Source organism: Excalfactoria chinensis, chromosome Z, assembly GCF_039878825.1.
Source record: "Excalfactoria chinensis isolate bCotChi1 chromosome Z, bCotChi1.hap2, whole genome shotgun sequence".
NCBI classification, from domain to species: domain Eukaryota; kingdom Metazoa; phylum Chordata; class Aves; order Galliformes; family Phasianidae; genus Excalfactoria; species Excalfactoria chinensis.
Window position 1 is genome coordinate 7,189,401 of NC_092857.1, and position 19,786 is coordinate 7,209,186.

Consider the following 19,786-nt stretch of genomic DNA (forward strand, 5'->3'; position numbering starts at 1 on the left):
GAAACCCACAGGAATGAGAGGATGGGCACAGCTCTGCTCTTGCTGTAAAGCAGGAAACCAGCCCTCTGGGATAGGTCATCCTCTACTCATAGGTTACAGCTGGGATTCAAACTCAGTTCTAGCTGTGCCAAACACTCATTTAGCTCACAAAACACCAGCTCTCCCCTAAGATTAGGGATGCATTTGGCTCTATCACAGCATTCAGGAGCTTTCCAGTAATGCGCTCAGCAGTGAGCCTCTGCATCTGCTACAGGCTTGTGCCCCTGTCCTCACATATGAAGCTGAAGGGTGAGGTCTGCAACATTCCTCTGCCCCTTTAGAATCAATATCACTGACTCCAGCTGGCTACGCACAGATTAGCCTGTGACACAGAAGGCTCAGAAACACTCTTCCACCAGCAAGTTGACTCAAGCTGCCACTCATTCGTGGGCTTACAAAGACAGAATCCGACAGCTTCTCCTGGATCAGTACACAAGCAGTAGTTTCTCCAACCAACGAACCACAGGCCCGGACCCAGTGGGTTGGCACTGCCCTGTGCTGCACCCTTCCTAGGAGACAGCTCACTTGCAGGCCACTGAGCAGAGCGCCGCTGGCTTTTGGTTGAAGGCCTGCATACTGACCAGCTGGTGTTCCAGATGCACACAAACTCTTGGTATCTGCTTAAGCCCAAGGATGAACTCGTTAGTGCCAAGCAATTCAGTATAAATTTCTCAGGTCTAACCAGCGTGTGCAGAACAAAGCTGTGTACATTCCTTAGCCTTGGCAGTTACAGAGGAAACATTTCCAGGCATGAAACAATGCAGTGAGTCACGGAGCATACGGACAGCAGCTGAAACAACAGCCCAGAGATGTGTGAGCTGCCCTGCTCACTGAACCACACTGCTAACTCAGGTGCCTACCAGCAAACCCAAAATCCAAGTTAGCATTTGCCAGCTGGCCATTTCAGCAGCAGCACCAGCTGCCTTGTCTTCAGCGACACAGCACTGCTGCAAGACTGCTTATTCTTCACCAAAAACACCTTTGGCAGGGAAAGCAGCTCACCACTTCTCCCACATGTAACTGAGAACAAAGCTGCGCATCAGCCACACAGGTTGTTATGCAAAGTTCAGGCATCAGGTTTAGAAGGAATTCTTGGGCCATTAGGAGAAAAAAGCATTTTGTATACGGGAGATGGAGAAACAGCTTGGATCTTGACCCTCTTTAAAGCTGGCCGCTTCGTTGACTGCACAGCACTGGCAATAGTGGGAGTTTGCCCTGCTAAATCCCACTCAAGAGTAACCTCAAGTCTCATGTGTTACCTTTCCCAGGTCCAGTGCCAGCAGATTTGTTTTGTGCTTGAGATGACCCACTGTAGCCTCCTTTGCTGTAATCTCCAGCTGCCGTTCCCTGCGTTAAGTCATCATAGCCTGCCGGTGTGTACAAGACAACGTGTTACAGTGTGCAAGCAGCTCTGCAGACACTCCAGTGAAAAGCACAGTGATGAGAATACCTGCTCCATAGCCGTGCTGCCCGTAGCCACTCGCTTGCTGGAAAGGAGTCGAGGCAGTGTTCAGGTTGACTCCGTGCTGCTTTGCCGATGCTGGAGGTACCTGAACAAAAGAGGAAATGAACAAAAGGCACTGTTGGCTGGGAGCTAAAAGCAAACTCCCTCTGCCACCTAGTGGGGAAGGCACCTTCAGCTCACACGGGAAAGGTAATTTGGAGCTGGGAACACCACCACCACGTGGGAGGTGGTGCTCACACTGCCAGCAGTAGATTGCTGCAGCAGATACTTGCAAGACACAAGCCTCTTGCTACAGCTGCTTTGGTCCTGCACCACATGGCCTTTATTCCCATTGCAGTGCAATCACATCTCAGAACAGGCTGCACACTTCTTTCATACGTGTGATAAAACCAATTGCAGGCAGCAAGTTCTTACCCAGAAACCGAAAAAGAGCAACCAAAATGCTCTCCAGAATCAAACAGCACAACAACCAGTTCCCACCTGAGGCTGTTTCATAAGACTCAGTCCTGCAGTGTTCTAAAACAGATTCACCTACAGTTCTGCCCGAAGAACCAGACCCTGCCAAATAATTTCCTTCCTCCTGAGACTACCAGTGCTGCTCCACGGCTTCATGGGGCGTCACTTCCTCTAAAAGAAGCCTGCACTCTCAGCAGGCTGACTCAGCTTTTGGTCTCTGCTGCTCTACAGACTGAGGGATTTCAGGAACACTAACAATCCATAAGCTGTAGCTACCTACTGCTTACTGTAACCTGTGCCCATGGCTTCTGGCCTTTCAAATTTCCTCTTGGGGAAGGGCAGCAATTATTTCATCAAGCTTGAACAAAACTTTTGGAGATCCCTTGCAGGATGGAGGTTTTGCTGGGAAAGTAAAACCAGAGAGGCACCAAGGGGAGTTATATAGCCAAGGCTGTGACACTTACAAACATGGTTGGCCCATACTGGAATGCACTGGGTACACCTGGAACCCCAGCATAGTAAGGTAGCCCAGTGTAGCTGTAGCCTGGTGGCAGGGTCGGGTTGAGGAAGGGCTGCTGAGTTGTGTGGTGAGTCTGTGTCTGGTTCTGCTGTGGCTGAGCTAGCGTGGTTGCAGGAGCAGGAGAGGCAGAATCCCCACGGCCAAACTTTGTTACATCACCTGCAAAAGAAAGAACTGATCAGAAGAATGATCAAAGCTTCTGGAACTTCTGTGCACAAGTAAACAACTGAAAAGAAAAGAGAAAAAAAAAAGAGCACGTCCTGTACTTGAAAGGCTGTGGGTTTCCATGGGAAAAACTCTGCTGGACTCTATTCCTGACAGTGCAGGCACATTGCCCTTTTGTGGCACAGAATTCTGTGCTATGACTAAATATAGACACTGATACCTACCTGTTTCACACACACTGAGTAGATTCGTTACCATCAGACCACTGCAACGAAAAGCAGAAGTATGGCAAATAGCCAAAGTGCAAATGGTTGTTGGGTTAAAGTGTGACTCTCCTGGAGGTTAAACTGATTAGCCAAGCTTCATGGGCTGAGAGCAAGTTAGGATTTAGAGGCAGTGATGGGCATATTTTTGTCAATGTCTGTTTATTTGTGAAGCATGACTAGTTAAATATCTGGTTCCTCACACCACCAAAGTTCTGGAGACAGTAGCTGAAGGCCAGGAAAGCAAGGCTTGCATCGCGGACCACCTTATTGAAGAAGTAGGAAGGGAAATCTGGTTATTAACCCAAAATCAGCCTCCCAAGAGAAGTGACTATGATGCAGAAAACTTAAAAAAAGAAAATCTTCCTAATTTCTGACAGCACTCTGAACAGCCTGTTTATGTGTTTGGTTTTGTAACACTTCTGCCTCACATCTGCCTCCTCCTGACCACTATTCCCTTTCCTTGGTTGCCAAGAAGCATGACAAAATTTGATACCCACATCAGAGAAATTATAATTCATATGGCTGCAGTTTTAAGCTGTAATCAGATGGCAGCGGAAGAAAACCACTTGCTGAACATGCAGCAACGTAATCTCTGCACACTGATAAATGGAGAACAAATGCAAAAATCGAGATAGCGCTTCTTAGACCACTTTTGAGAATGAAGTCCATCAGACCAGGAAGAGCGCAGGGGACTGCAACAGACAGCACCTGGTGGGGATACTGAAGTGATAAAGTAGCAATAACTGCAAACAAGGAGCTGCTGAGAAGTTTCTGAAAGGGTCTATTCCACTGGCAAAAGAAGCAAGCAAGCCAGCGCAATTTCAAGAGAACAGATTAAACTACCAGGTATTTTCCAAGCACTTGTACGTGCACGGGAAGGGCATGAGATGACACTGACATTTATATTTTTAACAGTTTTGCACTCGTTCTCAAACACTACCCAGCTTCATCCCAGAAGAGGTCCCATATGAATTATCAATCAGAACTATGCAGAAAAATCCGTGTCAAAATAGCAAGTGAGAAGCTTGCTTTTATTTGCCTACTTTGCTTGGGTGGGTGTAATTATCTGCAGAAGGGAAAAACAACTGCTCTTTCAGCAACAGATGGGTGACCTGAATTAAAAAACCAGCCCATCTCACTTATCTGTCTTTAAACAGCACTCACCTGAGTATGGGTTGTTAGCAAGGCTCCCATCTCTGCCTGTCAAGGTTGCAGGAGCAGGGAATGTAATTCCATAGTAATCCTTAAAAAGATGCAACATCATTTATTAATAGTTGAAACAATAAAAGACCTGAATAGTTCCTACAAATTCTGTCTTCCAAACATAACAACGTAAAAGCAAGAAGAGAAGCTGTAAGGTCAGCTTCTGCTCAAGCTTACAACGGAGCTGAAGATTTACCAGGATCCTCAATTTGAAACTAAACCTATTTTATGGACACTTAGTATCATCTACAAACGCTTCATCGCTTAATGGTAATTTTACAAGGCTGGATAAAGCTTCTGCCTGTAACCTGCTAAAGCATCGAGGAGAAAGGAAATCTTGGGCTTGAGAAGCAAGAACAGCTATTATTTTTATTTTCCCTTAAACACACAAACTAAGTCTAAGAGTCTAAGAGGTGGCTGCTGACAAGTGAATAGAGTTAAGAACAGCTTCTCAACACCTCCTGCCTGCAGAAAAGCCCTAGATTTTCTGCCTGTAAAGGTACAGAGGGGCAACACTTCTCACTGAGTATTTGCCTTTGCTCTAAGGCAGCAACCGAAAGCTCTTCCCTCCCAACCTGCAGCTCAGAGCTGACACCTCCCAGCAGGACTGAGCCTGGAAGAGCAACAGGCCATGTGGGGCGTCAGAGACTGGAGGTCAGGTCAGAACCATAATTGCACTCTGGTTATAGTCTAACTGTTTCGTATCATGCCCTATTCTCTAAAAGTAAAAACATCACCTTGATAAAAAGTACAGATGTATAAGAAAACTGCATCAAACAGTGCCAACTGAAAAAAGTATCTGAACTATGTGTTGCTGGAGACTTTGGAGTAGAGGTTTCCAAAGTGAAGTGCCCAAGACAATCCCCTGCTGTGTATGTGCTTTCAGTATCCAAAGGGGGGCTGTAGAGAGAAGGGGGCAGACTCTTTAGCAGTATCTGTTGTGACAGGGCAAGGGGGAACTAAAAGAGAGGAGATTTAGACTGGATATAAAAAATCATTTTTTAAGATAAGGGCAGTGAAGCACTGGAGCAAGTTGTCCAGAGATGTGATGCAGGCCCCATCCCTTCAGACAGTCAAGGTCAGGCTGGACCAGGCTCTGGGCACCCAATCTAACTGTAGGTGCCCCTTGTTCACTGCAGGGGAGTTGGACCAGACCTTCAGAAGTTCCTTCGAACTCAACTGTTCTACAACTCACTGCGATGCTCATAGACTCCATGATGAAATATTCATTGGTACCAACATTTAAATTACTAACAATTAAGAGGATGGGTGCTCAGATTTTTAGTGATTTTTAACTGATAGGGTCCATGATGAAAAAAGCGAAAATACAGAGACCACGCTTTCAATCATTCTTCTAGGTCTTATAAAGAAAGTCAGGATAGACCTCACTCTGGCAGGCACTCCAAGTTGACAGGGCACACTAAGAAAAGCAAAGCAGCATTTTGTTCTCAGTTTGGGTGAAGAGTTTGCCTTTCCCTGTCTGGGCGAGCTGTGGGGTAGCATGCCATGCAGTGGTTCTCCTTCAAATGTTCACACGTTCCTCACCATTTCTGCTCCACACAGAATTAATGTTTCAACCATTCTTGTACCCATTTCCACACATCCTCCAACACTGGGAAAGCATCTTTCTTCACAGTTATTTCTGCAAATTCCCTGACATCTCAAATGCTTTCTCAGATTCAACTTTACCTTCCACAGTTCTGCACTTGTGTGTCACTGCCCCATTTCCTACACAAAGTCCTCCCGGAAAAGATTTAGCATTGCAGGCACTTCCTGTAAGTTGAAGCCATGCCATATTTCATCATCCTCTCCATTACAAATAATTACAAATAATTCCCATCTTATCAACTACAGCATTAACCACTTAACAAAACACAAGCAGATTTCTATTAAAGATCTCAGAGATTCAGTAGTGTTCCCTGCCATGAAAATGCCATTAAAAACAGATTTGGAGAACATCATGAAGATAATTCTGCAAGAATAAATTGGAACAGAACTGCTATATGCTGCAGTTATATATACAAATGTATATATAGATATATATATACAAATTGTGTATATATATATGTGTGTGTATATATATACACACAAATACAAAATATACAAATATATATATATACACAAATATATATATACACTATATATATATATATATACACATACAAATTGCACAAAGTAAAATGAAATTCACCTGAGAATAGAGTTTCACTTATTCCTACTGCCCCACAGGTCAGGGAAAAGCAGTAGTCCCCCCATGAGTTCCACAAATCTCCACTTATGCATACACACATCCACAACAGAAGTCATAGGAAAAGTGCAAGACAGTGAACCATCATAGAATGGCTTAGGTTAAAAGGGTTCCTTGAAGATTATCCACTTCCACCCTCCTCCTGTGGGCTGGTTGCCCCCACCAGCTGAGATTGCCCACAACTGCATCCAGGCCAGCCTTGAGTGCCTCCAGGAATGGAGCACCACAGATCTCTGGGCAGCAGTCCCAGGACCTCATGCAAAAAATTTCTTCCTGACACCTAATCTAAATCTCACCTCATTTAGTTTAAAGCTATTCTGCTTTGTCCTATCGCTATCAGACCATGTAAAACAGTGGTCCCCATCCTACTTTTAAGTTCCCATCAATACTGGAATGCCACAGTAAGGCTTCCCTGGATCCTCCTTTTCTCCAGGATGAACAAACCCAGCTCCCTCAGCCTGTCTTCATAGGAGAGGTGCTCCAGCCCTTCGAGCATCTTCATGGCCCTCCTCGGGATCTGCTCCAACAGCTCCACATCACTCCGGAAGCCCCGGGCCAGGACACAGCACTGCAGATGGTGCCTTACAAGGGCAGAGCAGAGGGGACAGTCACCTCCATCCCTCTGCTGCCATCCCTCTGATGATGCAACCCAGGATACTGGTGGCCTTCCTGGCTACATGTGCACACTGCTGGCTTATGTTTTTTGTCCATAATGGCCCCCAAGGCCTCCTCTGCAGGGCTGCTCTCGGTGTGTTCTTCTCCCAGTCTGTACACATATCTAAGACTGCCCCAACCCAAATGCAACACTTTGCACTTGGCCCTGCTGAACCTCATTAACTTAATATCTAGCTCCAAGCAAACATTAGAAAAGATGCTTTGTTCTTAAATTCAATGATTCCAACAACTCCCCAAGTTGGAAGGGACCCAGAAGAATCAAGAAGCCCAACTCTTGCCTCCACACACAGGACCACCTAAAATCCAAACCCTGTGTCAGACAGCAGTGCCCAACTGTTCCATGCCCACTGCTCTCTGGGGCAGAGTCTTTCCCAAATCCCTGGCACAGCTCCATGCCGTTCCCTCAGCCCATCACTGTCACACAGAGCAGAGCTCAGCACTGCCCTCCGTTCCCTGTGAGGAGCTGCAGCCGCCATGAGGCTCCCCTCAGCTCCTCTGCCCTGGGCCCAGCACACTCAGCGCCCTTGGCTTCCCTGCACACACCTCGCCCTCCAGACCCTTTTTCTGGGCACTGCTCTCCAGACCGTACCTACAGCCAGGGCTGCCCCTTCCCAGGTGGAGAATCCAGCAGTTGCTCTTGGTGAACTTCATGCTATTGAAGATTGCCCAGTTCCCTATTTTGTTAAGATCTCTCTGCAAGGACACAACCCTTGAAGGAGTCACAAACTTACTTAGCATGCCTCAGAGTCCTATATCCGAGACACTGATGAATATGTGAAAGAACTGGTGCTAAAATGGAGATGCACAGAACCCCACTAGTGTCCAACAACCACGCTGGTGTAACCTCCTTTACTACAACCATGTGAACCCAATCTGTAAGCCAATAGCTCACCTATCACACTATGTTTTTCTCATATTTATGCTGGACATTATGTCCAGAAAAATAACAGAAGGGGAAGCTTCGCTGAAATCCAAACAGAGAGCATCAGCTGGCTTCCTTTGGTCAACCAGGCTGGTAAACTTGTCCTAAAAGGAGATTTAAGTTAATTAAACTGCACTTTCTTCTCTTGAACCTGTGTCGTCTGTGATCAATGACTGCACTGTTTTTAAGGTGCTTTCTATTAACTTACAGAAAACTCTTCCCTATAATTTTACCAGGCACTGAAGTGAGATTGACAGGCCTGTAGTCTTCTTTCTCATTCTTCTTGAAAACTCTGACAACATTTGCCAGTCTTCATTTGACTGGGACTTCTCCAGACCATGGAAAAATAATTGAGAGACATCTCATGGCAGCATCAGCTAGCTCTCTGTACCCTGGAATCACAGAATCCTTAGAGTCAGATGGGACCATAAAAGGTCATCTAGTCCAGCTCCCCTACAATGAACAGAGACACGCACAGCTAGATCCAGTCTTGCCTTGGAAGTCTCAAGGCAGCCTGTTTCAGTGCCTCAACAACCACACGTAAAAGACTTCTTCTTTGTATCCAACCCAAATCTGCCTTCTAAACGAGTGAACCCCTTTGGGCTCCATAGTCACACACATGTATCCAGCCGGAGCAGCAAATCCCGAATAAGTTCAGAGTTCACAGGGAGCTTATTGTAATCCTAACTCATCATCTTCCATTCTAGAGCTCTGGGGGTCTCAGGTCCTATCATCAATGTTGAAGATGCAGTGAAGAAGATACTAAATATCTCTGCTTTGTTTGTACCCATACTTGAGGTGTGATCATCCTCATCAAATAACAGACCTATGTTATCCTGGGTACATATTAGGCTGTTAACATAACTTTAAAGTACCAACATATTTCAAACAATATAGCTATAACCTGACATACAGTAGGCATGGGGGAGAACACATCAAAAGTCAAAAAGGAGATATCAGGAATACCTCCTGAGATAAGTGCAAGATAAAAGGACTGAAAAACAAGAAGTGGTCTAACATTACAATTTAAACTTAATCAACTAGCATGTCAAGTACCACGCACACCAAAGTCTTTGGTCCCATCACCATTCTACCACACAGTCAGGCTACAACAGAGTAGCAGAAAACATTACAGCAGACAAGATGATATAATCCAATAGCACAGTCAGAATTTATCATGCTAGCATGTACATTAAGAAGTTGAGTTTAACTTAAAAAAGGGAAAAAAAAAAAAAAGGCAGGCTCCCCAAAAAGGGAACTTCCATTCTGGTTGTATCAGTGCCTCTTATTGCTGGAAATATCCCAGATGTGGTGACGTCTGCAACTGGACCCCAGCCAACTTTCATTTTCAGCATGCAAACAGACTGGCACCTTGAACATACTGGTATTCCCTGCTAGGGAATATGTTGTCTGCTACATACTGAGTAGCAGGAAATTCCCCCAGTAAATGCAAAATATAACAAAAATTAAAATATATATATATATATATATATATATATATATATATATGCACATATATATATAAAAAAAACACAAGAAAGAAGAAAAAAGTAACAACCCGAATGAACACAAGAATGATTGATGACAAAACCTTCCCAACAATAACTCAGATGGTGCAGGGGAAAAGACAATGGATTTTGGTAGGCAGGGAAGTGTACAAATAAAACTTAGAACTCTAAGTTTGTGAAAGCAACAAAAGAAAAACTCCAAAGCACACGAAGCGCAGTTGCCTCAAGAGCATCTGCCCCAGTGCTTTCACATTCAGCACTCAACCACAACAGCATGGCTGCAAGCCAGCCCATAAGGAGGCACATGAACAGACTGCCTCTGCCTCCAATACAGCCACCACGTGGTCTCACCTTGCCAGACTCAAGAGAAGCCTGAAGGAAAAAAGCAAATAGAAAGCAAAACTAAAAAGGGAAACAAGGGAACTCACTAGATAATGATGAAAAGAAACATGCAGTATCTCATAAAGCTGGCCTCACAGCAACACCCCAAACACCATCATGAAGATTTACCAGGCTGCTGCCCAGCACAACACAAGTCCCACCAAGGCTATGCCTGCAAAGCCTCAGACCCCAGGGATACACAGCATCCTACTGCTCTTGTTCTTTCTGCCAGCTTTCACCATCGCCTTCTCCTGCAACCATCTTCGCCACCAGGATGCCAACTTCTCTTGGAAAAGCCTTCAGCTCCTTCGGAATGCGGCTCCACCTCCACCACAGCCTTGCCCACAAGAAAATGTGATTCTTCCATTTCCGGAAACCCTTTTGGAAAGCAAGGACAAGAAGCAAGCTGCCATCACCACCCTCCGCATCCTCCAACACCTCTTCAACTTGCTTAGCAGCCCACGCACTCCAACACACTGGAATGACCACGCACACCACAGCCTCCTCAACAAGATACAGCACTACACCCATCACATTGAAAAATGCTTCGCGGACCAAAGCATGCACTCCCAGAGGCGAAGGTCTCGCAACTCTCACCTCAGCATCAACAAATACTTCAAATCCATCCACAACTTCCTCCAGCACAACAACTACAGTGCTTGTACCTGGGACCATGTCCGCCTCCAGGCTCAAGACTGCTTCCGACACCTGGACACACTCATACGACAGATGAAAAGTCGAGCTCCTCTCACAACCTACTATAAACGTCTCAACACCCAGTGACTGTCTCCAGTCAACAGCAACAGCCACCTATCGAGAGGAACCTGCCACAGCTTGGGCTGGGTGAGCCCAGCACCATTCACTCAGACTTCCTCCACCCAATGGCTGCAGCAACAGGGAGACAGGCATGACTGAACCCAGCCCATCAGCAACATGTCACGGACTGAGCCTGTCTGTGGCACAGCCCATCCTGCCACAGCACCTAGCCACAGCCTCCACTTGTTTGGAATGGAAAGATGAAGTCTTTGTGATACTACACACCTGGGAGAGTGGGGATAGGATCAGCAGAGACAGCCTCCCCTGATGGAGGGGAAAGGACTCAATGGACATTGTTGTACTTGCACACGCTGATGACTTGCTATTTATAACAGTACTTTATTTATTTGCCTATTTGTCCCTCATTCTATTTTTTTATTATTTATTTATATTTATTCATCGGTTCACTTATTTATTCACTTTTTTATGGAAATAAAGACCTGATATTAAAAAAACAAAAAGACCCTGTCATTCATGCTGGGCATGACCTGCTGGAGAGGAGCTCTGCTGAGAGGGACCTGGGCATCCTAGTGCATGACAGGTTGGCCATGAGCCAGCAGTGTGCCCTTGCAGCCAAAAAGGCCAATGGCATACTGGGGTGCATTAAAAAGAGCATGGCCAGAAGGTCAAGGGAGGTGATCCTCCCCCTCTACTCTGCCTCGGTGAGGCCTCATCTGGAATACTGTGTCCAGTTCTGGGCTCCCCAGTACAAAAAATGACAGGGATCTCTTGGAAAGAGTCCAGCGGAGGGCCACAAAGATGGTGAAGGAAGTCTCTATGAGGAGAGACTAAGAGAAGTGGGTCTGTTTAGCCTTGAGAAAAGAAAGCTGAGAGGGGACTTGATCCAGGTTTATAAATACCTGAGGTGTGGGGGCCATAGTGGCGAGGCTGGACTCTTTCCAGAAGTGCATGGGGACAGGACTAGGGGAAATGGGCTGAAACTTCAGCATAGGAAGTTCCGCACGAATGTGCGCAAGAACTTCTTTACGGTGAGGGTCATGGAGCACTGGAACAGGCTGCCCAGGGAGGTGGTGCAGTCTCCTTCTCTGAAGATATTCAAGACTTGCCTGGACACCTACCTGTGCAACGTGGTGTAGGGAACCTGCTTTGGCAGGGGGGTTGGACTCGATGATCTCTAGAGGTCCCTTCCAGCCCCTACCATTCTGTGATTCTGTACACATCCACAGAAAAAGTCAGGCTTCCTACCCATGGGCAGAGATTTGCCTCCTGACAGCTCTAGGCTGCTGACCGTTATCATGGACCACAAGAGAGCCGCACATCCCTATACCCACTGACCCCATGCACTTCTCCCATGGAAATAAGACCCCAGCAGTGCATGCCCAGCATGACCACATATAACCACTTACGTTAGAAAAAAAAAACTCTACAAGTTCATATGCTACCCTAGAACTACCAAGTTCAAAATTAAGCCATAGACCACAACTCATATTACCTGGGCCACACCTAGTGGTGTCTGGGCCGCATATAACATAAATAATATAAATAATGTATATAAGTAACAAAACTTAAAAATATATATTTATTTCCTAAACTGTGCAACAAAATCAGTGGGATATGTGATGTTTCCAGTGAACCTAATGCACCAGTGTCGTTCAATGGAAGTGATGGCAATTTCTAGTGAATTCTCGATACATTTGTCAAATTATTAATGAAATTCTACTCTGTCTAGACTTAAACTTTGAAAACAGTTCACAGATGTACATAATGCCAGAAGCAACGAGATGAATGTGGTGTGACTGGGAAATGTGGGATGACAAGCTATTAAAACTTAGTTGACCCAACACTGTGCCCTCCACATGTACTGGATACAGCAGAGGTATTTATTATTAACAGCACACAAACATTTGGCTGCAACCAACACTGCGCGAAAGGCTGGGCCAGGCCACTCAGTGGGGAAGAGCCACTGCCGTGACTGTGTGGGGAAGGGGTGAAGCTGAAGGATAGTCTAGATTCCCATTCTTCCCAAGCAAACCTGTGAAAAAGATTTTAATACTATTTAACCAAAAACATCCCCTGGAATATTTCTGGAACAGGCCAACCTGTATAGCCACTCCATGCGTAGGAGAAGATGATGACAACACAATCACAGCAGCCCCTATTCAAAAACATGGAAAAAATAAACAAGGCCTAAAAAAAGATTCGAAATCTCTAGGCTATTTAAGACCACTAGATCCAACTACCCTTTTTAGGAGAACTTCAATAGACCAAACACCAACAGCTAAATAAGATATACTTGGAGAATGCACTCCACAACTAGATGTCATCCATCATGCAAAGACACAAAAAGTGATTCAGTACTGAAGCTAACTAAACATTAAAAATGAGCACAGAAAAGGTGACACAGAGAAACGAAGGACGCCCTGGAACTGGAAGACCCTCAAAAGACACACTAGATAGGAATTTCAGCAACCTACAACAGTAGAAAACATCCCTACCCACAAAAAGAGGGCAAAGGAACTGCACACAGGTTGAGTATGATTCCAGGAGAAAAACAATGAACGACGGACAGGGCTCTGGGAAACCCACTCTAGTGGAAGGCAACCCGGCCCACGGAAAGAGGGCGTTGGTAGTGCACGGTAGTTGAGGGACCCCCAACCCAAACCACCCTCTCATTCTGCCATCTCCTCGAGTCTCCTCATCCTCAAAAGGTGCTTAATAGCTACAGCGCAGGGCTCAGCTCCATCACGTTTGCGCACTCCTCCTGGACAGCGACAAACCTTTGGCCTTTGCAATGCAAGATCCATGGTTTACAACTACCCTCCTGTTGCTGCGTTTCCTCCTTCTCACCAGACGCCACGGGAAGAAAGGAAAAGACCGTGGAGGAAGGCGACGCAATGCCTGACGAGCACCACAGCCACAGGCTCTGCTCGGGAGGATACTTTCCCTTTCTCTTTCTTCCTCAACCACAAGCCTTTCCTACATATTCTCAACTGCTTCCGACACAGGCGGCGCTGCCTCCACCGACTGCAACAGCAGCCAGCCCAAAGTTCCTCACGCCGCCGGAAACTACCCAAGGTTCTTCCATCGCGCACCGCTTGTCAGTGCTTTGTGAAAAACAAACAGAAACGATGCATGGAAAGCAAACCACGGGCAACACACTTCTCATTCAAGTCGAAAGACCAAGGCCCATTACGGCATTACGGCATTACGTAAGAAAAGTAGAGTTGAACAGGAAGAGGGATTTCACTGAAGGATACACCACAGCTCTCGCTGCGCGCCTAAGGGAAAGGATGAAAAAAAAAAAAAAAAAAGTATCTGCACAACAGCTGGCCCAGGACATTCCGCCCCCATCACTTTCACATCCCCCTTCCAACCCTTGCTGCCAGCCACCCCACAACACACCACCGGACAAGCATCTCCACCAACTGCCCCACATGCAGCCAAGCCACTTGCTCGCAGACCACAAAAACCAATAGCCAAAAGTGAAAGCCACGGGCAAAACCTTTCGGCAACAGGAAAGCGAGGAAAGGAAAGATGCCACGCCACATAAAGCCGGCACCACAGCAGCACAGAGACCTCTGCCACCACCCGCACCACCACCGAGCCCCACCAGCCTCCTGCACAGCACAACGCCAGTCCCACCATGGCTGTGCCTGCAAGCTCACAGCACCCACGAGGGTACGGCATCCTGCTCCTCACGCTCCTTCTGAAAGCTCTCGCCACCACCGCCTCTGCCTGCAGCCACCTTCGCCCCCAGGACGCCACCTTCTCTCTCGACAGCCTCCAGCTCCTCCGGGACATGAATCCCAGCCCACCCCAGCTATGCCAACAGCACAGTGCACTGCCGTGCTCCTTCAACGACACCATCCCGGACACCAGCAACACCTGGCAAACTGACAAAACCACCCACGACATCCTCCTGGACCTCTTCAAAATCCTCAGCGGCCCCAGCACTCCAGCCCACTGGATCGACAGCCAACGCCAAAGCCTCCTCAGCCAGATCCATCGCTACACCCAGCGCCTCCAGCAGTGCCTGGCCATCAGCAACACACGCTCCCGGACACGATGGCCTCGCAACCTTAACCTCACCATCAAGAAACACTTCAGCTGCCTCCAAACCTTCCTCAGAGACAACGACTACAGCGCCTGCGCCTGGGACCTCGTCCTCCTGCAAGCTCGTGACTGGTTCCTGCACATCAACAACCTCACTAGCAACACGCGCACTTAGCCCCAAACGCACCTCCAACCCTCTTCCTATTTATCTATTTATTCAACTATTTATTCACCTATTTATTCTTTTTATTTATTCCAACAAAATAAAGTTCTCCTTTGCAAAACTGCCTGCAACTGCCTCCTTTCGCTCAATCTCACAAGCCCCTTTCGGGGGCAACCCGCCCCACCATTCTCACACGCACCTTTGAAAACTCACGTACCCGCTTATGTCCCGTGTCAACCCTGACGGTGGGCAGACATCCACCAGTTCAGCACAAAAAGCTGCCAAAGGAGGGACACCCGCGGCAACACGACCGTCCGGTTATGGCTAACAAGCTTGAAGGAATAAGCTGATCACCCCTTTCAGCACAGAAGCTCGACGGTCACTGCGGTACCGCGGTGACGGCTTGTGCCTCAGTCGTGTGAAATCAGCCCCACACTTGACTCGAGTCTTGAGAACCACGATGGAGAACACAAAGGCGGCGTATGACCGCAGGAGTCGACTCTCCACGCAAATCCTGTCACACGTCACCCCGCAGAGAGAAACCCACAAGCTTCAGCTTCTAAGGGGAGGCAGAGCTACCTTGGGGAAGCAGAGAAGAGAAAGGCAGAGACAAGGAAGGAGACAAGAGAGCTAAGAGACGGGAAGCTACAGTCATCTTACTCCACCAAGACGTGGGCGGAGAGGGAGGGGATGCACCTTATTGGCAACCACTCTGCCTCACCTCTGGGTAGACAACCCTGGGACAGCATGCATTTGGATAGCGCTACGTCTTAGTTTCAGCTGGGACAAAATCCTTCCTTCAGAGCGCCTGCCACGATGCACTGCTTTGGTTCTAGGAGAAAAACAGTGCTGGTAACACACCGACGCTTACTTGTGCTGCCAAGCGGTGCTACACAGGGCCGAGGCCATTGCCAGCAAAAGGCCCGAGGAGCTGGGAGGGAGCAGAACTAGGACAGCTGACTCAAACTGGCCCAAAGGGATATACACCCCCCTACCACACGACATCAACGGAAGCAGTCTTGGGGAGGGTGGGAGTTCAACTCGCGCGCTCTTCCGCTCCTCGCGTGGCTGCAAAGCCGCTCTGCGCCCTGTCAGAAAAGTCACAGCTGTCAGGCAAAGTCCCCGGTGACTGCAAAGAAGGAAACATCCCTCCCCGTTTTAAGAAACGGAGGAAGAAACACATCAGGAACCACAGGCCAGTGAGCCTCACCTCTGCGCCTAGGAAGATCACAGAGCAGATCTGCCAGGAACAGAGGGACGAGCAGGAGACCCCAGACAGCCCGCACGGCTACACCAAGGGCACATCGTGCCTGACTAACCGGGTGGCCTCCTACGATGGAATGACCGCATCGCTGCACAAGGGGAAGGCAACCCATGTCGTCTATTATGCCGACTTCTGCAAGGCTTGCCCCGCACCTGTATCACTAAACTGGACAGACGTGGGCTCAAAGGGTGAGCTATTCGCTGGATGAGGAATGGGCTCCATGGTCGCGGCCTGGGGGCTGCTGTCAATGGCTCTACGCCCAGGCGGAGGCCGGACACGAGCGGCGTCCCGCAGGGTCCGTCCCGGGGCCACTGCTCTTCAACATCTTCATCGGCAACACAGGTGACGGAATCCACTGCACCCTCAGCAAGTTTGCAGATTTCACGCCCCAAGCTGAGCCGTGCAGCTGATACGGCAGAAGGAACGGAGCCCATCCAAACGGACCTCGGCAAATGCAAACCCACCTGGGCCCATGAATACCCAATGAGGTTCAACAAAGTCAAGTGCAAGGTGTCGCGCTTGGGCAGGGACAACGCCAGATCCCTACACAGCATGACAGATCAACACCTTGAGGGCAGCCCTGCCCAGAAGGTCTTACCTCATTGCAGCCTTTCAATACCTGAAGGGAACATACTCCCAGGAGGGGAGCAAACTCTTCGAAAGGGCTGATAATAGCAGGACTAGGGGAAATGGTTTTATGTTAAAAGAGGGAAGATTTAGGTTGGATGTTAGGGGGAAGTTCTTTACTAGGAGAGTGGTTAGGTCCTGGAACAGGCTGCCCAGGGAGGTTGTGGATGCCCCATCCTTGGAGGTGTTCAAGACCAGGTTGGACGGGGCTCTGGGCAACCTGATCTAGTAAAGGCGTATGTTTGGTGGCCCTGCTAGGCAGGGCGGTTGGAACTACACGATCCTTGAGGTCCCTTCCAACCCAGGAGATTCTGTGATTCTGTGATCTGTGATTACGGGCTCTGGTAGATGAAAAACTTCACACGGGCTAGCAGCGAGCACCTGCGGCCCGCAAGGCCGACCGCATACTGGCCTGCATCAACAGGAGCGGCCAGCAGGGTGACGGAGGTGACTGTCCCCCACCACCACCACTCTCCTCTGCCCTCGCAACACCCCGTCTGGAGTAATGCGTCCAGGTCCAGGGCCCCCAGCCCAGGAAAGACGGGCAGACTTTGCTGAGAGGGCAACAAGAGCAGGGCCACAAGGACGACCAGAGGGCTCGAGCACTTCTCCTACAAAGACAAGCTGAGGGAGCTCTGCCTCTTCAGTCTGGACAAGACCAAGCACCAGGGAGACCACGTAGCAGCCTGCCAGCACTTAAAGGGTTGTCTGTCATACACAGGAGGGAAATCAACTTTGCACACGGGTAGATAGTGATAGAACACGGCTTCAAATGAAAGAGATCATGGTCAGACGCCACGGGGAGACGGACGGAGGTCAGGCACCACCACGCCATGCCCAGGGAAGATTCTGGATCCCCCATTCCCGGAGGGGTTCGAGGCCAGGCTGGATGCAGCACTGGGAAGCCTGCTCTACAGCTTGAGTTCTGCGGTCGGCAACCGCGCCCGCAGCAGTGAGTGGCAACGAGGTGACCTCCGAGGCCCCTTCCAAAGCAAGCCATTCTTTGATTCAAAGGGGGCCTACGGGACACCCGGAGTGGGAAAAGTAAACACGGACTGCCATGGCAGGACAAGGGCCAATGCCTTTCAACTAAAAGGCGGGAGGCTCGCATTAGATGTTAGCAAGAGACTTTGTCCTCCAAGGGGCGCAGGAGCGCAGGATAAGGTCACCCAGAGAAACCGAGAACGCCCCGACACTGGAAGCCTCTCACAGCACGCCGGATGGGGTTCTGGGCAACCCACTCCAGTGGAAGGCAGCCCGGCCCACGGAAAGAGGGCGTTGGAAGTGCACGGTAGTTGAGGGACCCCCAACCCAAACCACCCTCTCATTCTGCCATCTCCTCGAGTCTCCTCATCCTCAAAAGGTGCTTAATAGCTACAGCGCAGGGCTCAGCTCCATCACGTTTGCGCACTCCTCCTGGACAGCTACAAACCTTCGGCCTTTGCAATGCAAGATCCATGGTTTACAACTACCCTCCTGCTGCTGCGTTTCCTCCTTCTCACCAGACGCCACGGGAAGAAAGGAAAAGACCGTGGAGGAAGGCGACGCAATGCCTGACGAGCACCACAGCCACAGGCTCTGCTCGGGAGGATACTTTCCCTTTCTCTTTCTTACTCAACCACAAGCCTTTCCTACATATTCTCAACTGCTTCCGACACGGGCGGCGCTGCCTCCACCGACTGCAACAGCAGCCAGCCCAAAGTTCCTCACGCCGCCGGAAACTACCCAAGGTTCTTCCATCGCGCACCGCTTGTCAGTGCTTTGTGAAAAACAAACAGAAACGATGCACGGAAAGCAAACCACGGGCAACACACTTCTCATTCAAGTCGAAAGACCAAGGCCCATTACGGCATTACGTAAGAAAAGTAGAGTTGAACAGGAAGAGGGATTTCACTGAAGGATACACCACAGCTCTCGCTGCGCGCCTAAGGGAAAGGATGAAAAAAAAAAAAAAAAAGGTATCTGCACAACAGCTGGCCCAGGACATTCCGCCCCCATCACTTTCACATCCCCCTTCCAACCCTTGCTGCCAGCCACCCCACAACACACCACCGGACAAGCATCTCCACCAACTGCCCCACATGCAGCCAAGCCACTTGCTCGCAGACCACAAAAACCAATAGCCAAAAGTGAAAGCCACGGGCAAAACCTTTCGGCAACAGGAAAGCGAGGAAAGGAAAGATGCCACGCCACATAAAGCCGGCACCACAGCAGCACAGAGACCTCTGCCACCACCCGCACCACCACCGAGCCCCACCAGCCTCCTGCACAGCACAACGCCAGTCCCACCATGGCTGTGCCTGCAAGCTCACAGCACCCACGAGGGTACGGCATCCTGCTCCTCACGCTCCTTCTGAAAGCTCTCGCCACCACCGCCTCTGCCTGCAGCCACCTTCGCCCCCAGGACGCCACCTTCTCTCTCGACAGCCTCCAGCTCCTCCGGGACATGAATCCCAGCCCACCCCAGCTATGCCAACAGCACAGTGCACTGCCGTGCTCCTTCAACGACACCATCCCGGACACCAGCAACACCTGGCAAACTGACAAAACCACCCACGACATCCTCCTGGACCTCTTCAAAATCCTCAGCGGCCCCAGCACTCCAGCCCACTGGATCGACAGCCAACGCCAAAGCCTCCTCAGCCAGATCCTGCGCTACACCCAGCGCCTCCAGCAGTGCCTGGCCATCAGCAACACACGCTCCCGGACACGATGGCCTCGCAACCTTAACCTCACCATCAAGAAACACTTCAGCTGCCTCCAAACCTTCCTCAGAGACAACGACTACAGCGCCTGCGCCTGGGACCTCGTCCTCCTGCAAGCTCGTGACTGGTTCCTGCACATCAACAACCTCACTAGCAACACGCGCACTTAGCCCCAAACGCACCTCCAACCCTCTTCCTATTTATCTATTTATTCAACTATTTATTCACCTATTTATTCTTTTTATTTATTCCAACAAAATAAAGTTCTCCTTTGCAAAACTGCCTGTAACTGCCTCCTTTCGCTCAATCTCACAAGCCCCTTTCGGGGGCAACCCGCCCACCATTCTCA

General features: G+C 49.0%; 4 protein-coding genes across 11 annotated transcripts in view; 3 read left to right on the top strand and 1 right to left on the bottom strand.

Annotated features, from left to right (window-relative positions):
- Window positions 1–19,786, bottom strand: part of UBAP2 (ubiquitin associated protein 2) — a 160,851-nt gene that overhangs the window by 3,279 nt on the left and 137,786 nt on the right. For all 8 annotated transcript variants that reach the window (XM_072359574.1, XM_072359573.1, XM_072359568.1 and 5 more), the window contains 4 exons: window positions 4,076–4,154; window positions 2,425–2,639; window positions 1,490–1,589; window positions 1,299–1,406 (listed from right to left, as the gene is read on the bottom strand). In XM_072359574.1, the coding sequence (XP_072215675.1) occupies window positions 1,299–1,406; window positions 1,490–1,589; window positions 2,425–2,639; window positions 4,076–4,154 (502 nt within the window). The remainder of the gene's footprint in view (window positions 1–1,298; window positions 1,407–1,489; window positions 1,590–2,424; window positions 2,640–4,075; window positions 4,155–19,786) is intronic.
- Window positions 10,017–10,631, top strand: LOC140264291 (interferon type B-like). Its single transcript, XM_072359951.1, has one exon. It carries the CDS (start codon window positions 10,017–10,019, stop codon window positions 10,629–10,631), a length of 615 nt encoding a protein of 204 aa, XP_072216052.1.
- LOC140264329 (interferon type A1/A2-like) lies at window positions 14,269–14,853 on the top strand. The gene has a single exon (XM_072360029.1). It carries the CDS (start codon window positions 14,269–14,271, stop codon window positions 14,851–14,853), a length of 585 nt encoding a protein of 194 aa, XP_072216130.1.
- On the top strand, window positions 19,023–19,607 carry LOC140264327 (interferon type A1/A2-like). Its single transcript, XM_072360027.1, has one exon. It carries the CDS (start codon window positions 19,023–19,025, stop codon window positions 19,605–19,607), a length of 585 nt encoding a protein of 194 aa, XP_072216128.1.

What these genes read in the sequence shown, in the direction of transcription:
- LOC140264291 (XM_072359951.1), top strand. Translation starts at nt 10,017, where the DNA reads ATGCCTGCAAAGCCTCAGACCCCAGGGATACACAGCATCCTACTGCTC.
- LOC140264329 (XM_072360029.1), top strand. Translation starts at nt 14,269, where the DNA reads ATGGCTGTGCCTGCAAGCTCACAGCACCCACGAGGGTACGGCATCCTG.
- LOC140264327 (XM_072360027.1), top strand. Translation starts at nt 19,023, where the DNA reads ATGGCTGTGCCTGCAAGCTCACAGCACCCACGAGGGTACGGCATCCTG.